The sequence below is a fragment of the Lissotriton vulgaris genome, chromosome 3_1, assembly GCF_964263255.1.
Source record: "Lissotriton vulgaris chromosome 3_1, aLisVul1.2, whole genome shotgun sequence".
Taxonomy (NCBI): Eukaryota; Metazoa; Chordata; class Amphibia; order Caudata; family Salamandridae; genus Lissotriton; species Lissotriton vulgaris.
In genome coordinates, this window is record NC_141689.1 from 1340247287 (window position 1) to 1340263089 (window position 15803).

General features: G+C 48.1%; 1 protein-coding gene across 2 annotated transcripts in view; it reads right to left on the minus strand.

Annotated features, from left to right (window-relative positions):
• LOC147727850 (CCR4-NOT transcription complex subunit 6-like) overlaps positions 1 to 15803 on the minus strand; it is a 1257974-nt gene that overhangs the window by 835525 nt on the left and 406646 nt on the right. For both annotated transcript variants that reach the window (XR_015309348.1, XM_086961812.1), the window contains exon 5: positions 14280 to 14369. Coding sequence is in view for 1 of the 2 variants with exons in the window: in XM_086961812.1 (XP_086817938.1) it covers positions 14280 to 14369 (90 nt within the window). In the remaining variant the exon portion in view is untranslated. The remainder of the gene's footprint in view (positions 1 to 14279; positions 14370 to 15803) is intronic.

A 15803-nucleotide genomic window follows, 5' to 3' on the forward strand; every position in this document is an offset into this window, starting at 1 on the left:
TTGTTCCCATCTTCAAGAACGGCTCACCTGTGCTCCCAGTCAACTATAGGCCCATCAGTCTAATCGACATCCCCCAAAAGATTTTTGCCAGGCTGATCTTGGATCGCCTCTTAGAATGGATGCTAGACCATTCAGTCCTGAGCCCCTACCAAGCCGGATTCAGGAACAAAGTATTCACTATAGATCAAATCTTTCGTCTTACCATCTTGTTCTGGAAAACGGTACAGTTGGAGGGTGGCAGCCTCTATACTGTATTCGTTGACCTACGAGCAGCTTTTGATCTTGTACCTCGTAGGAAACTTTGGCCTGTGCTTTCTGGCCTGGGGACCCGAAACATCTTTTAAACATGGTTGTCAGATTACACACTGACAACTATGCCCAGGTCAGATGTGGCAGGGAGGGAACATTGTCCAACAGATTCCCAGTTGGCAGGGGGTAAGACGGGCTGTGTGTTTGCACCGACCCTGTTCTGCCTCTACGTCAACGGGGTAATCGCCCACCTGAATGGGGTCGAAAACAGCGATGCCCCTAAACTTTGAGGCAGCAGGGTGCCGGCGATTATGTTGGCAGACGACACCCTGCTGCTGTCCAAGTCGCCAATGGGGATACAGCGAGTTCTCAATGGCTTCGAGGCATTTTGTAAAGATCATGGTCTCGAGATCAATGCATTGAAGACAAAATATATGGTCTTCAACCCACCACCTAAAACTCGCCCTAATCCGTATATTGGCGCCAATAGGCTAGAGAGGGTCCGAACCTTTGAGTACTTGGGGATTACTCTAAATGAAAAAATGTCCTGGGGGCACCAACGGGAGAAGTCACAGCTAAAACTGGCCCAAATAGCAGGCGGAATTATCAAGCTTGTTACTAAAAATAAATCTTCCTCTAAGCCGGTTGGTCCCCCATTAGAGATCTACAGAGCACAGGCTAGGGGTGCTGTCATGTCTGGAAGTGAACTCTGGGGCTACATGTGCAACCATGATCTAGTAGCAATAGAGAATAAATTCATTTAACAGCTTCTATCACTTCCCCCTAGCACTCCCCTGTTGCCAATGAGACTGGGCTTGAGACCCCTTGATGAAGATATGGGACTACGGCCCTTAATATTCTGGCGCAGGATATGGACTGTACCAGAGCTAGTTAACTATAGGCAAGAACTCCAAGAAATTCTTACTTTACCAAATGTTGGCAAAATCCCCTGGTTAAATTACATAAAGATAGAACTAGGGACACTAGGGTTACCCACTTTATGGTCTGACCCATTGCCATCATGTTCGAGGGTCACGCAGAAGCAGCTTACTGCCCATTACCAGGAGAGAAAACTTGCTACACTTTTACAAAGAACCGGCCTAGGTAGTTGAAATGTATCATTTTTAAATACTAAGGACATTTACAGGTTTGAAACTGTTTTAGATGTTATATTCCCAACTACTATTAGGAAGCTGTATCTTCAATGGAGGTATGGCAGTTTGCCGATACGGGCCTATACCAGTAAATGGGCTGAATCTTCCCCGACCCATTGCCCAGGTTGCAAGTTCGAACAGGAAACTGATTTGCACATATTGTTTTTTTGCAATGCATACGAGGAAATGGATTGTCCCAGTGTGTAAAAACCTGGGGTTCTGCCACTGCTTGCAAGCATATAGGGTCTTTAAGACTGATTTGTCAGGGCATATAGTCTTCGCATTAGCTAAATATTTGGGGATAGTCTGGCATAGGAGAAGATATTTCTTAGTTGGAGATGTATGACAATTGTCAAATTATAACTCTATTACAATGACAATGTTTGTATGTTAAAGGCCGGGTCCTATTCCTGTATATTGGTCTTATATGTTTTAATTTTTTAACATTTTAACATTTTAATAATAATGTTTTCTAATGTATGTACCTGTACCTTTTATGGCATATGGAGCCGAAATAAAGATCATGATGATGATGATGATTTCCTGTCCCTAGCTGCCCTACATGGTCCACTGCCACTAAAGATTTCCTACACATCTGGCAGCCTATTTATTAAATACTCTCTTGTGGTATCCACCTGGAGTGAAAGGTTGCTAGTTTTGCTTGGTGTGCCATTACTGGTGGGGCTTTACCAACCCTTCTGCTAGTCTTTGCTAAGGGGGTGGAGGGCACCCAAATCATCACAGACTGTAATGGAGACCATGGAACACTCAGACGTCAAATCACTTCTTCGATGGATGCAGAAAGGCTTGCTCAGAGTGAATAATGAAAATCACTTTGGAAAGGTAAGCGGGCGTCTTTCAACAACGGAATCAAACATGGTAACTCTCGAGGATAACTCGTTGCAAACGACTGAGAAATTGCTCTGTGCCGGAAAGGCCCAGAGTGTGATTCACATTAAGAATGAGGATTTAGAGGCCAGATCCAGCTGTAACTACCTGTACTTTATTGGGTTCCCAGAGTCCACCAACACTGGAGACCTCGCCGCCTACATGGAAAAGCTCCTTACAACTTTGTTTGGGTCTGAGCAGTTTTCCAACCTTTTTGCAGTTGATTGGGCCCACCACTCCTTGGGACCCCATCCGCCACCGGATGCTGCCCTTCACCCCATAATAGCTCAAATTTAGAGACTGTGATATGATGCTGCGGCTGGCATTTGAGAAGCAGTCACTGTTACACAACGGGTACTCGCTGAATACCTCCTCTTAAAGCATAAGATGTGTCAAGGCGGAATCCCATACACCATGTTGTATCCAACATCCTTGAATATAACCTATAGAAACAACCTGCATATCTTTGGCGCACCGCAGAATGTCACCCATTTATAAAATAGATCATGTAAACTGACAAGAGTGCCTCAACTGGCTTCTCCAATGCAGAGTACTAACTTGAGTGGCGAGCGACTGCCTCAGACATAGTCGACCTGAATCTGCCTCTTTTCAATGCGCTCGGACTACCGGATGTATCTTCTTGTTCTTCTGCAAATTTAATGTCACTTAATTTGTTGCAATGCCAAACTCCTGTTACTCTCTGTGAAGGTACCACCGGTGCAGTATGGCAGTTAAGTGAAGTAATCTACTGGCCCTGTTACTGCCTACTATGTATTGATGACAGTATTAGGGGATGCTGCACTTGACTGACCTCCATGCGTTCCTCTAGTAATCATTACCTGGGACCGCTCACTTATCGATTTCACCTTTATTACGACCCGGTGGCTTGCATACTGGTGATTCATAATGGGATTTATAAAAATGTTGAGACCATGGGGGGCAAAGGTTCCCACCCTGGTTGCTCACCTGCACATAGTATGCCTAATCAGTGTGATAACTCTTTCTACCCAGACAGGCACATCCCTGCTGGAGGTGTTGGTCCGCAGGCCCTCACAGTTTTCCCTGGTAAGTGCTGTGACACACCCCATGTCGTTCACCACACTGAGCGTGAGAGTTTCTTCTGGTTTTTGGGTGGGTGGGTGAGATGGTGGTATTTTTTTCGCTGACAAGTTGCAGTGGTCAGTGTGGCGAGTTGGCTGTTATTTGGCTGTTTTACACTCTGCATTGACCCCACAGAGTATAGTATTCCTCGCATTAATTACGTATGCCCACACCACACACAGCCAATACATCAACCAAGTAGTCAATCATGAATTATGCTAACCAAGATAACCGATTACTCATAGTCATGATGCCTAAGACTTTAACTACCTTGCAGTATCTTACATGGAGCGAAACAGTGGAATTCGTTCTGCACACCTTCTCTGACTGTGCCCCACTGCACCTTGGACTTCAGTTATCTGCTCTCCAACATCGAGCACTCTCCTGGAATTTGTCCTTGTTTGTTCTGCATGATGGGCTTCTTATGGAGGAGGTGAGAACCAAGAATAATTACTTTGCAACAAATAAACTTTCCGTTGATGGTGCGGTGAGATATGGGATGCCTTCAAGGTCGTCATTTGTTTTTATTTATTTCTTTTAGGAGTTTTATATAGCGCTGACACTACCTGAGGGGTTTCAGAGCGCTTTACAGCAAAATACACAACAGTACCAAAAACAGTCACAGTACACTAATAAACACAGACTCTAGATAGATATCAATTCAATATCTTGTTATGGGCTAGACAGTTAACAGTCAAAGTAAAGAAGTTCGATTGAGGAGTTGAGGATCGGATCGAAGAGAAGCTTTGCAGGAGTGGTGAACAAGTTACTTACCTTCGGTAACTATGTATCTGTAAGAGACATACATTAGTTATAGATTCCTTACCTTAGAATTACCTCCAAGCGTCAGGCTATATCCAAAGAATTTTTTTGTAGAAGTACCCCTGCGGGCGTTAAATGGCATCAGTCGACTCCGCAACCGTCGCCAGCATCGTGATCGAAGGGATGACGTTGAGGTGTCTACTTAGATGCAGCCCATGCGTGCTGACGTCAGTTCTGACACGACTTTCCAAGCCAGAAGAGCAAAGCCATGCAAGACACGGACCACTGGTGCACAAACGAGAGCCCTGGAAGGGAGGCTCTATCCCTAGAAGTCCGTTCACAGAACGTGGAGGAAGGTTGGTGGGGGATAAGGAATTTATAACTAATGTATGTATCTTACAGATACATTGTTAGCGAAGGCAAGTAACTTATTCATCTGAAAGAGACCATTAGTTATAGATTTCTTACCTTAAAATAGATAACCCATCAATGCCAACCCCGGAGGATGGTCTGCGAACTAAGTTCACACCAAAAAGTCCTGGAGAACAGAACTGCTAAAAAAGCCATCTCTCTGGACTTAGCTATCCAGGCAGTAATGTTTTGTGAGCGTGTGCAGGGATGCTCACGTGGCTGCCTGGCAGATGTCAATCAACAAAACTCCACGTCCCAAAGCAGAAGAGGCTGCCTTCGCCCTGGTAGAGTGGACGTGCAGTCATACTGGAGGTTCCTTTTTCACCAAAGAATAGCAGATTTTGATACGTAGGACAACCCATTGTGAGATGGCACATTTGTGCCTGGCCCAACCATTCTTGGCACCAACATAAAACAGGAAGAGTTGATTGTCCACCCGGAAATCATTAGTGCGTTCGAGGTAGAAGGACAGTGAAAGTTTTGGGTCCAGACGGTGGAGTCTCTCCTCCACTTTGTAAGGGTACAAAGGCAAGAAGAAGGTCGGCAAAGTGATGGTCTGACCTATATGGAAAAAGGTAACCACTTTGGGCAGAAAAGAGGGCCTAGTGCAAAGGACCCCTTTGTCTAGATGAAATGCAAGGAAAGGAGGCCTGGAGGAAAGAGCCTGAAGCTCACTCACCCTTCGAGCAGGTGTGATGTTAAGCAGGAAAGCGGTCTTCAAGGTAAGAAGACGAAGAGAACCATTATGTAGTGGCTCGAAGGAAGCACACAAGGGAAGTAAGAACAAGGTTCAAGTCCCACTGGGGCATTACGAATGGAGAGGGAGGAAAGAGACGAGTAATGCCCTTTAGAAATCTATTTACAATCAGACATTTGAAAAGAAAAGGATGATCAGGAAGGCGCAGAAAGATAGAGATGACCGAAAGGTAGCCTTTAAGAGTGCCCAAAGCAGGGTCCTGTTGGGCCAAAGATAGACTGAAGAGGAGAACCTCCGAAAGAGGGGCAGAAAGGGGATCCACAGCCTTTGCTGTGCACCACGCCACAAATTTGTTCCGTCTACAGGCGTATACCTTTTTGGTGGAGGTACTGCTGGCTGCCAAAATGACATTACAGTCTTCGGGAAGAAGGTCGAAAGCTGTCAACTGTTGCCGCTCAATCTCCGTGCAAGGAGGTGGAGGTTGAACAGGTTTGGGTGGAGGACCGTCCCCTGCTGCAGTGACAGAAGATCCTCCAGAAGAGACAGTCTGATCGAAGGATCAATGGCCATGCTCAAGAGCGAGGTACCAGACTCTTCCTGCCCAGTCCGGAGCCACAAGAACGACTTGGTCCCAGTCGCGCTTGATCTTCAGCACTCTGGGCAGAAGTGGTACAGGCGGAAAGGCGTACAGGAGGCCGAAATTCCAATCGCGACGAGAGGCGCTGCCAAGCAAGTGCCGCTTTGGAAACTCTAACAAGCAGAACTGTTGACATTGCGCATTCTCTTAGGTGGCAAACAGGTCTAACCAAGGCTCTCCCCACTGCCGAAAGGGACCTTGCACCACCCAGAGTAAAGACGCCACTCGTGATCAATCATGCACTGGGGGCTGAGTTTGTTCACCCTGGCGTTCAGTGAACCTGCCAGGTGTTGAACCACCAGGCATATGTCCTGATGTTCCAGCCATGTCCAAAGGCGAAGAGACTCTTGACAGGGCCCACAACCCCACCCTGCCTAGTTTGTTGCAGTACCACATGGCGGTGGTGTTGTCTGTGAACACCTGCACAACTCCTCCTTTGAAAGAAGGAAGCAATGCCTTCAGTGCAAGACTGATCGCGGGAGCTCAAAAAGGTTGATGCGAAGACCGGACTCCGCCGGAGACCAGAGACCCCTGATCACCTCTACCAGGTGGCCGCCCCATCCCAGGAGTGACGCATCCGTCACTACTGTAAACTCTGGCTGGGGAAGGGAGAGGGATCTGCCGCTGGCCCAATCCAGGCGTGAGCCACCACTACAGTTATCATGCAGTGCCCTCTGAAATATGGAAGCAATCGGACAGATTCCCCTGATGCTGCACCCACTGAAACTTCAGGTCCCACTGCAGAGCCCGCATGTACAAACTGGCATGATCCACCAGCAGGATGCATGAGGCCCAGCAGCCTCAGAGTCGTTCTCACAGAAATCCGGGATAGAGGCTGAAATATCAATATCGTAGCCCGAATATTCCGGACTCGCTGCTCGGGAGGATGAGCCCGAAAATGAGCTGTATCCTTAACTGCTCGGATGAAAAAGAGCTTCTGAGGGGAAATCAGGTGTGACTTCGGCACGTTGATATTGAACCCCAGCGTGTACAGGAGGTCCACCATAGTCTGGAGGTGGGAGACGACAGCCTGGGGTGAGCTCGCTTTGAACAGCCAGTAGTCGAGATAGGGGAAGACTGGAACCCCTGATCTGCGCAGAAGAGCTGCGACCACCCCCATTACTTTCGTGAACACCCAAGGGTCACTGGTAAGGCCAAAAGGGAGCATGGTAAACTGAAAATGCTCATGGCCTACTGTGAACCGTAAGGAATGCCTATGGGCTGGCAGGACAGGGATGTGGAAATAGGCTACCTGCAAGTCCAACAATACCATCCAGTCACCGGGATCGAGGGCAGACAGGACCTGAGCCCACATGAGCATTTTGAACTTCTCCTTTCGGAAGAAGCTGTTGACGGCCCTGAGGCTTAAGATAGGACGCAGACCTTTGTCCATTTTTGGGTACCAGAAAGTAGTGGGAGTAACAACCACAACCTACTTCTGGCACAGGGACCCTTTCAATAGTTCACTTGGCCAAGAGAGCTGCAACTTCCTGGCGGAGAAGGGCCAAGTGATCCTACGATATGCGAGTGCTGGTGGCATGGAGGGAGGAGTAGTCTCAAATGGGAGGGAGTAGCCCATTTGGACTATCTGCAAAACTCACCTGTCCGATGTGTAGTTTTGAAGTGAAGGAGGTGATGGCGAATCCTGCCGCCTACTGGCCTCTGGTGGCCCTGAAAGGTCGGACTAGGAGAGTTTGAAGGCTGCTGCATGGGGGCTAAGGGGGGCATGGGTGGACTGGCTTGCCCGCTGGCCCCCAAACCCGCACCGCTGGGTCCCACGTTCGCGGCCACGCAGAGAATGGGTAGAGGGGCACCCCTTTCGTAGCTATGAAAGGCGGACTGCGTGTGGTGAGAGGTTGCTGCAAAGTCCAAAGATCAGGCAGCAGCCCTAGAATCCTTGAAGCGCTCGAGCGCTGAGTCAACCTTGTCACCGAACAGGCGACAGCCATCAAAGGGCATGTCCAGAAGTGTGAATTGGACATCCCCAGAGAAACTAGACATTCTCAACCAAGCGTATCGCCTCAAGGCTACCAACGTGGAAACTGTTGTGCCCAGAGTCGGCGGTATCTAGCCCACATCGAATAGTGAACTTAGCTGTGCCCAAACCCTCTGCCACTGCTCGGGCGAGAACATCCCAGGCCTCCTTCGGGCACTGTGGCAGCACTTGCACAACGGTATCCCACACCGTATGGGTATAATGGCGTAAGAGGCATGCAGTGTTCACAGACTGCAGCGCTAAGCTGGCAAAAGAAAATATATTTTTCCCAAGGTGGTCTGGCTTCTTCGTTTACCTATCTGGGGGAGTCGTTGGGAATGTGCCCTTAAAAGATGATGCTTGGACCACCAAGCTCTCGGGGGTAGGGTGTTGGGAGAGGAAAAGTGGGTCACCCGGGGTCGGTGGTGGCATAGGGCAATCATCCTGTCCACAGGAGCCCCTGTGCTGGGCTTGGACTAAGTGCCCAGAAGGACGACCCTGTGGGCTTCATTAAAAGGTAGAAGGGGCTCCGAACACGCTGCTGCCGGTTGAAGTACCTGTGTCAAGAGGTTAGTCTTGACTGCCACCGTAGGAAGCTCCAGGCCGAAGAACTCAGCTTCCCTACGCAATACCACTGTAGCCATGGTAGCGGGGGTAGAGCATGCAGAGGCCTGGGGAGGTATCCAAAGCACTAGCATCACCTAGTTCCTCTCGGCAGTCCGGCTCCTCAAGCTGGTCGGCTAAAGGGTCTCCAGACCCCTTCCAGTCCTCCTCACCCTCTTCTGGCTGCCATTCAGGGCGATAGGGAATGTCAGGGATGAACAGCGGTACAAAAGTTCCCTCCGGCACCAGTACTGACGTCGGGCGACCTTGGTCCGGTGACTTGTCCAAGTCGGGGGTCAGGCAGAGGCGACGCAGGTTGAGGGCTCAACCGGCGTGGGGGGTGGGGGGGGGTCGTTTCTGGAATCGGCGCCAGGGAAGGTACCGTGAGGTCAACTGGCACCGATCCGGATTCAGGCTTGGATCCTTGGGGGCCCTCTGGCACTGAGCCGCCAGCATTGAAGGTCCAGGGCACTCAGCCAAGTCAGCGGGGCCTGAAGGCGCTCTGGCGGAGTCAGGCTGCCCAAAGATGCTGTGAAGCGCTTTGTAAAAAGCTCGAAGCTGGGCAGGGGACGCTCAGAAGCGGCTCCGAAGACGGAGCAGGACAGCGACGGCTCTCCGGGTCCTGCATCGTGTCAACTGACAATTGGGGAGAAGGCGCACAGCGATGATGCTTCTTCGCCTTCTTCTTGTGCTTCGACTTACCCATGGAGTGCGAAGACTTCAATAACGAGTGGTATTGGCTCAGAGACCGGTCTCGAGACCTTCCTCTTGACAGGGACCTCAAACGACTCCGAGCAGGCTGCTGGGCCCCCAAACACCAATCTGGATTCAAGCCCCATAGGGGAACCTGGCTGAACCTACGTAGATTATTTGGGATCCTATATGTCAAGGAAGCCGATTTCTTGGACCCAGCGGCAGTCCTCTTATTCAAAGCCAGAATGGCCTTTGATTGCGTGGTGGTACCGGTTAGCTGTCCTGCCCCGCCTGAGGTTTGGACTGAATTTCATTGGTTGGGTGAAACTGTTATAGGAACAACCATTGGCCAGGGTGAGGGTCAACTCAACGGTGTCCTGGGTGTTTCCTTTACACAAAGGGACTTGGCAGGGGTGCCCCTTGCCCCTGATTTTACTTGCCTTGGCCCAGGAGCCCCTGGCGGCATTAGAACAACAGAAACCCCTGATATGGGACATCCTGGTAGGAGACGAATGGGATGAGCGCATCTACTTACATGTGGATGATATGTTAGTGTACATGAGGAGACCAAGGCAGTCCATAGACAGAATACTTCAAATTTTCCATATCTTTAGAGACTATTCAGGGTACTGCATAAACTGGGACAAATCCTTGCTGTTCCAATTGGTGGGCGGGGCATCCCGCCTGACATCCAGATTAGAGGTTCCCCTGGAGACAAAGTGTTTCAAATACCTGGGGGTTTACATAACAAGAGATCCCCGGGACTTTTGTGAGTGGAATTTAGCGACCCAACTAGACAGATTCATAAGGAATGCCCAGCGCTGGCAGTCATTGCCACTTACATTAATGAGCCGTGAGGCCCTATTTAAGATGAGGACACTCCAACGCCTACTGTATATCTTGCAGAACACACCCTATCACATACCCCCAGTAATTTTTCAAGATATTAGATGCCGAGCTGGGGACCCAACTGTGGAGTGGGGAAACACCGCGCATAGCACTACATATAAATTGCAGAGGGGCGTCTATGAGGGGGAACTGGTGATTCCCGACATCAAGATATATTACTGGGCCTCCTAACTGGTCACGGTGAATGACTGGGTCTTTGCGGATCGAGGGGAGCCGGCATATAGAGTGGACAGGTCGGTCATGGGGGCCAGGGCCATGGACTACCTCTGCTTGCTGCTGACAAAAAAACGGATCTGTGTCTCCCGGCACACACACCAACAGTAGTAAGGGCGTGGCAAGCAGTGATTAAGTATCTGGGCTGGGAGGGTAGGCTAACACAGATGACCCCGATCTGGGATAGCCATTTGCTTGGCAAGGTGGGCAGGCTGCACAGTTTTGGCAAATTATAACTTCCCGATTTGGAAAAAATACGCAACGTCTGGAGAGGGCAGGTATATGTAACATTTGCCACCCTTCAACAGGAGAACGATATGGGAAAAGGAGAGTTGCCAAAGTATCTGCAGTTGGGGCATGCGCTTTGGGGCCATATCTGCTAGGGGGGAGAACAAACAGAAGCACCCCCCACAGGGGGGAACTGTTGACTGACCCATTAGAGGGAAAAGCAATAATATTATTATACAGTAAAGTAGTGACTAATGCCCCAGACCCCCTTGGACCGCTGAGAGCAGCATGGGAGGGTGAGGTAGGTCCCATTGACGATGAGGATTGGGTGGAGGCCATACAGGACACGATAGAGGTAGAGATCCAGTCTTGATATCAACTAATTGAATTAAAGATCTTACTTCGAATATACTTTTCTCCAACGTGGAAGTTGCCTCATGTCATAAGGGGTGTGGGAGGGAGGGGACCTTCTACCATCTGCTGTGCTAATGTCCGGTGAGAAAGTAATACTGTGTGAAATTGGGAGGATTTTGGCTGCTTTGGCAGTGGTGGAGGTCCCAGTGGAGCCGACGTGGTTCTTGTTGTTGATCCCAGGGGACGAGGCCTGGCCTAAATATATGAAACTGTGGCTGAAGTTAGCAGCTGTACTGGCAAAGCGTAGCATCGCAAAGAGCTGGGGGCACCCGCCCTACCAAAAGTGGTGGACTGGAAAACTGATCTAGACTGGTGTTGGTAAGCGGAGCACATGATATACCTAAGCAGAGGGTGTCTGAGGAAATGGGAAAATATTTGGGAGAACTGGCAGGTTTACCAAGGATTTTGGGGAGAAAATAGTAGCAATATGCAGAGGCTGTTACCACACTATGTTGATGACCCGTTCAATGATTGTTGAAATGATGAATGTAAAATTTAACATGTGGATTAAGATATGTAGAAAATCTCATCATTGATATCCCAAGACCGACAGAACCTCCCGCTCTCAATGATGGGCAGAGTGGCCCTGCTTAAGATGGTGGCCCTCCCTCGGCTCTTGTACTACTTCATAGTACTGCCGATTTCGATCCCCCGAGCAGTCTTCCAGGAGCTCGACTTGTTGATGTTTCTCTGGGCGCAGGAGGGTGGCATTAGCCACTCGGATAATGGAGGACTGGTGGTACCAGAATTTTTATCTTATTATTTGACAGCCCAACTCCATTGGTACACCCCAATGGCTTGCAGGAAGACAATCCACAGGCAGCACAGTGCCATTTGTCCCAGTACTTCCGAAGCACATACAAATCTTCCGGAGAACCCGGCTATGCAGAAATTTAAAGTAGTGCAGCGATACTGGACATGATGCTTGCAAAAAACACACATTGTGATCCCCTACTCACTGGCCATCCCCTTGAAGATACTACACTGACTGCCTCATGGCAATAGCTGGAAGGGCCTGAATGAGAGGGTGGAGGCAGAAGCAGAGAAGATGTGGGACCTGTTTGGCGAAGGCGTACTTACTCCATTTCAAGATATTTTCGATGACTTGGACCTCCCTTGGGCCACTTTTTACTGCATAGAGCGGTGACAAGAGCGATTCAAGTGCATTGTAAATCAGGGTTATCTGGACCACACCTCCAGCATATGTCATTACATGATAAGGGCGGCGGGCACTATAAAGGCACTCGCTTGCCTGTCTAGAGCGATACCGGGAGATATATTACAGCCACTGGAGGCCCTGAAGGCTTAGTGGGAGGAGGACCTTTGGACCCTCATTCCAAAAACAGATTAGGGTAGCATTTTAACAAGGGTACCAAAAGTCTACAGAAATGCTCGAATTAAATTGATTAACTATTTTCCCTACATATAGCATATATGACCCCAGGACATATCAATAAATACTCCTCATACATAAGAGGTGGCCTGCCGAGACGTGGAGTTCAGGCACATGTTTTGGGACTGCCCTACATTAGTAATTTACTGGGTAGAGGTCTCAGAAGTGGTAGTGAATATGATTTCCAGGGAGGTCCCCTGCACAAAGGGACATTGTACACTACACTGGTTCACTCACACCACCAGGACAAAGGTAACTAGCAGGTTCCCGGACTTGGCCTTTATCCTGGCAAAGCTTGAGATCACGAGGAATTGGAAAGCTCCTGGAGGGCCCAGAATAACACGGTGGCAAAGGGAGCTAGAGAAAAGGGCAGGTTAGAAGGGGGGGGGGTGTTACTAAGGAAAGCTAAGATGGGTATCCACTCCATTGACATAACACAGGCTTGAGAGACACTGATGGAGTCATTGAGGTGTCACATGGCCCATGGAGACATTGACGTTTTCTCTAAGTTAGCATGAGCACACTGCAGATTGTCCGCTGCTTTGCGCACGTTACTACATGTCTTAATTTTTGCAAATGTATCCTTTGCCGTTTTCACATGAGAACCTATTTTTGTGTTCGCTCTCTGCTGGGTCCTGTGATTTAGTCTGCACATTGTGAGCAAGGTCAAACAACAATGCCCCTTGTTATTTTTTTCTGGCCAGGCCTTAGCACCTAGACAAAACATAACGATGCAGCTGTTGTTTGGGACAACATACTTTGGTCTTATTTGAATACACAAATAGGTAGCACACACTTGGAGAGGGACCTTTCTAGGGAGAAGAGCGAGACAGCACCTATGATGTAGATCTACAATTTATAGGCTAAGGTATGGGGTCTGCAGACAAAGCCCAGAGATCTTCTAATACATAATAATACTTCTTTTATGCAAGGGGAGGGGGGTTAGGATATGCAGTCTTTTCATAATTACATCTCCTTTCATAGTTTACAGACTAATTGCTATGCGCATAGTTTTTGTATTATCCATATTTCTGCTTGTTGTGGCACGTATACTGCATATTAAAACACATTAGTTAAAATAAACATTTAAAACTAGTTTGTCTCTCAGTTAGATCTTATTGTGGACAATTACAAGAGTGCGAGTGAAAAGGTGTGCCTTGCAACAGCGATTCCTGAGAGACTGAGGAGTGTTGTCTTCTGCGGTGTCTAATCATTTATTTCTCTGTTGTGTTCTGGGGTCTCTAATCATGTGTTTCTCTGTGAGTGAGTAGGAGAGCAAGTGAGACACTATAGCTAGTCAGTCCTGGGCTCATGGGTACTAAGGTGGTAGGATGACTCAGTCCTTATGCACTAAGGTCCCGTAATCTTACCCATAGTTCTGTTTTTGGGCAGAATCGCTGCAACAGTAGGACCCAGACCTAGATGTGAGTGCCCACACCCCAGAGGGCTTACCTGTGCAGACTCATCCTCCACCTTCAGAGCCTTGGTTATACTTTCATTCTAGATGACCCATATCTTATAGCCATCTCCCTCCAATTACTAGTGATGCGCAGCTATCATTAGACTGAGCGGCCTGTGATGTGCTCGCCCTCAATACACTTTTGATGTTTGTTGGAAGTGACTCATGGAGGGAGGTGGGGGAGAGAATTCGCTTCTGACAACTGTCTATGTTATAATCTGTTAGGTTATGTAACGTGGAGATGTCTGTAAAGGCCTATGAGGTGATGTGTCCTTAATGGTAAGCTGCTGCATAAACCTTCAATAAAATCGGTTAAAAAAATCTGAAACACTCTAATTTAGTTCAAAATACTCAAATGCAGCATTCACTAGATATAGAAAAATACTACGGTTAAATTGGTGGTTGTCTGCTGGGGAGCACTACTAAAGTCTATGAGCTTCTAAAGTTCCTCACAAAGGCATATTATCAATTTAAATGTATGAAGACTTATTACCTGCAAGATTGTCAAGCATGTGGTTCAGTAGCTTTCGTGTCCCATCTGGCTCCTGATACAAGCCAAGGATATCCTGCGATAAGGGATTGCCTGCACATAAAGAAAAACATTCTTAATTAGAAAGTTTAATTAACGTGGCATCAAATCACAAAGGATTGAAATATTATTTAGCTGTGAATGACTCAGTAAACAAGCATTTGCAATCCAATAGGTCTCGCATTTGAGAGAGTTTAAGCTATTGCCAATGTAAATGGCAATGCCTTTTATTTATGTTTTGAAAACGAACACATAAATAAAAGGCATTGCCATTTACAATGCCAATAGCTCAGACTCTAGCAAATGAGACCTATTGCATTGTAAATGCCTGCTTTCAGTGTTATCACTTAGGGTGTATTATTGTACCTCTGCAACTAGGTTGTTATAAGCATATTCAAGAAAACTAGTGAAAGTGTTAATTACTTCTCTTTGCCCTATCATTTCCAATGGCCTGATTCACAAAATGTATAAATCACTAGCAATCATAAATCACTCTTATTACCATTAGCAGCTGAATTCAGGTACACAGGTTTAAAAAAAAAAAAATCTTTTTATTTGAATAACCAGCTCCATAACATTGCACATCAGTTAGCAACGGAAGTTCATTGAAAATTACAAATAAAATCAACCACAGAGTCACTGGAAACGATTATCCCTACCTACAACGACAGAGCCCCTCAACAGACATTGACATAACCCCAGTGGTCCCTCAATTTTGAACACATCGAAGCAGACAAATTGTAATCATCACCCGACCCACTTCCCCCCCTCTTCCCGCCAGGTCTACATTGCGCCCCTCCTTATTACAGCCGCAGCCCAAGGGATCCAGTGCAGGTCGGGCGTCAGAGGACCACAGTGTTACGTGCTCAGACATGGAGGACAAATTTCCACACAGACTACCCCTCAGTTAGGGGCCTCATCCGTCTGTGAATCCATCCACTCTCCCCTATACCTCCTCCAAGCCGCCCATATTTTCTCCCATTTCTTAGGGCAACCTCAACTTTTATAAATAACCATTTCGGCCCGTTGGCACCAGTCCAAATCCCGCACCCACTCTTCCACCATAGGCAAAAGATCACTTACCCATCACCTTGCTATATTTCTCTTGGCCACCATACTCGCCAGAGCTAACCATAATTTGTCCTATTCCGGCCAAGTGATTTCACTAGTGACCCCTAAGACATGCCATCTGGCTTCCAGCGGTACGTCCGCTCCCACCACCTCCGACATGATGCCTGCTAGTCTGGACCAGTATGCCCTGATTCTGGCTCAATCCCACAATATGTGGTAGAAGGTCCCCTCTTAACTACACCCCGTACGCAAAAGCGCGAGTCTACATAGACGATTGTGTATTGCGTCGTTCGTGGGGTGTATGACCTATGTAGGATGCGCAGCTGGACGAGCCTGAACCTGGCGCGAATCGCTACTTCCCGGGGACACTGCAGGGCCTCCCCCCAATCATCATCCTCCAACATCCCCAGGTCTGAC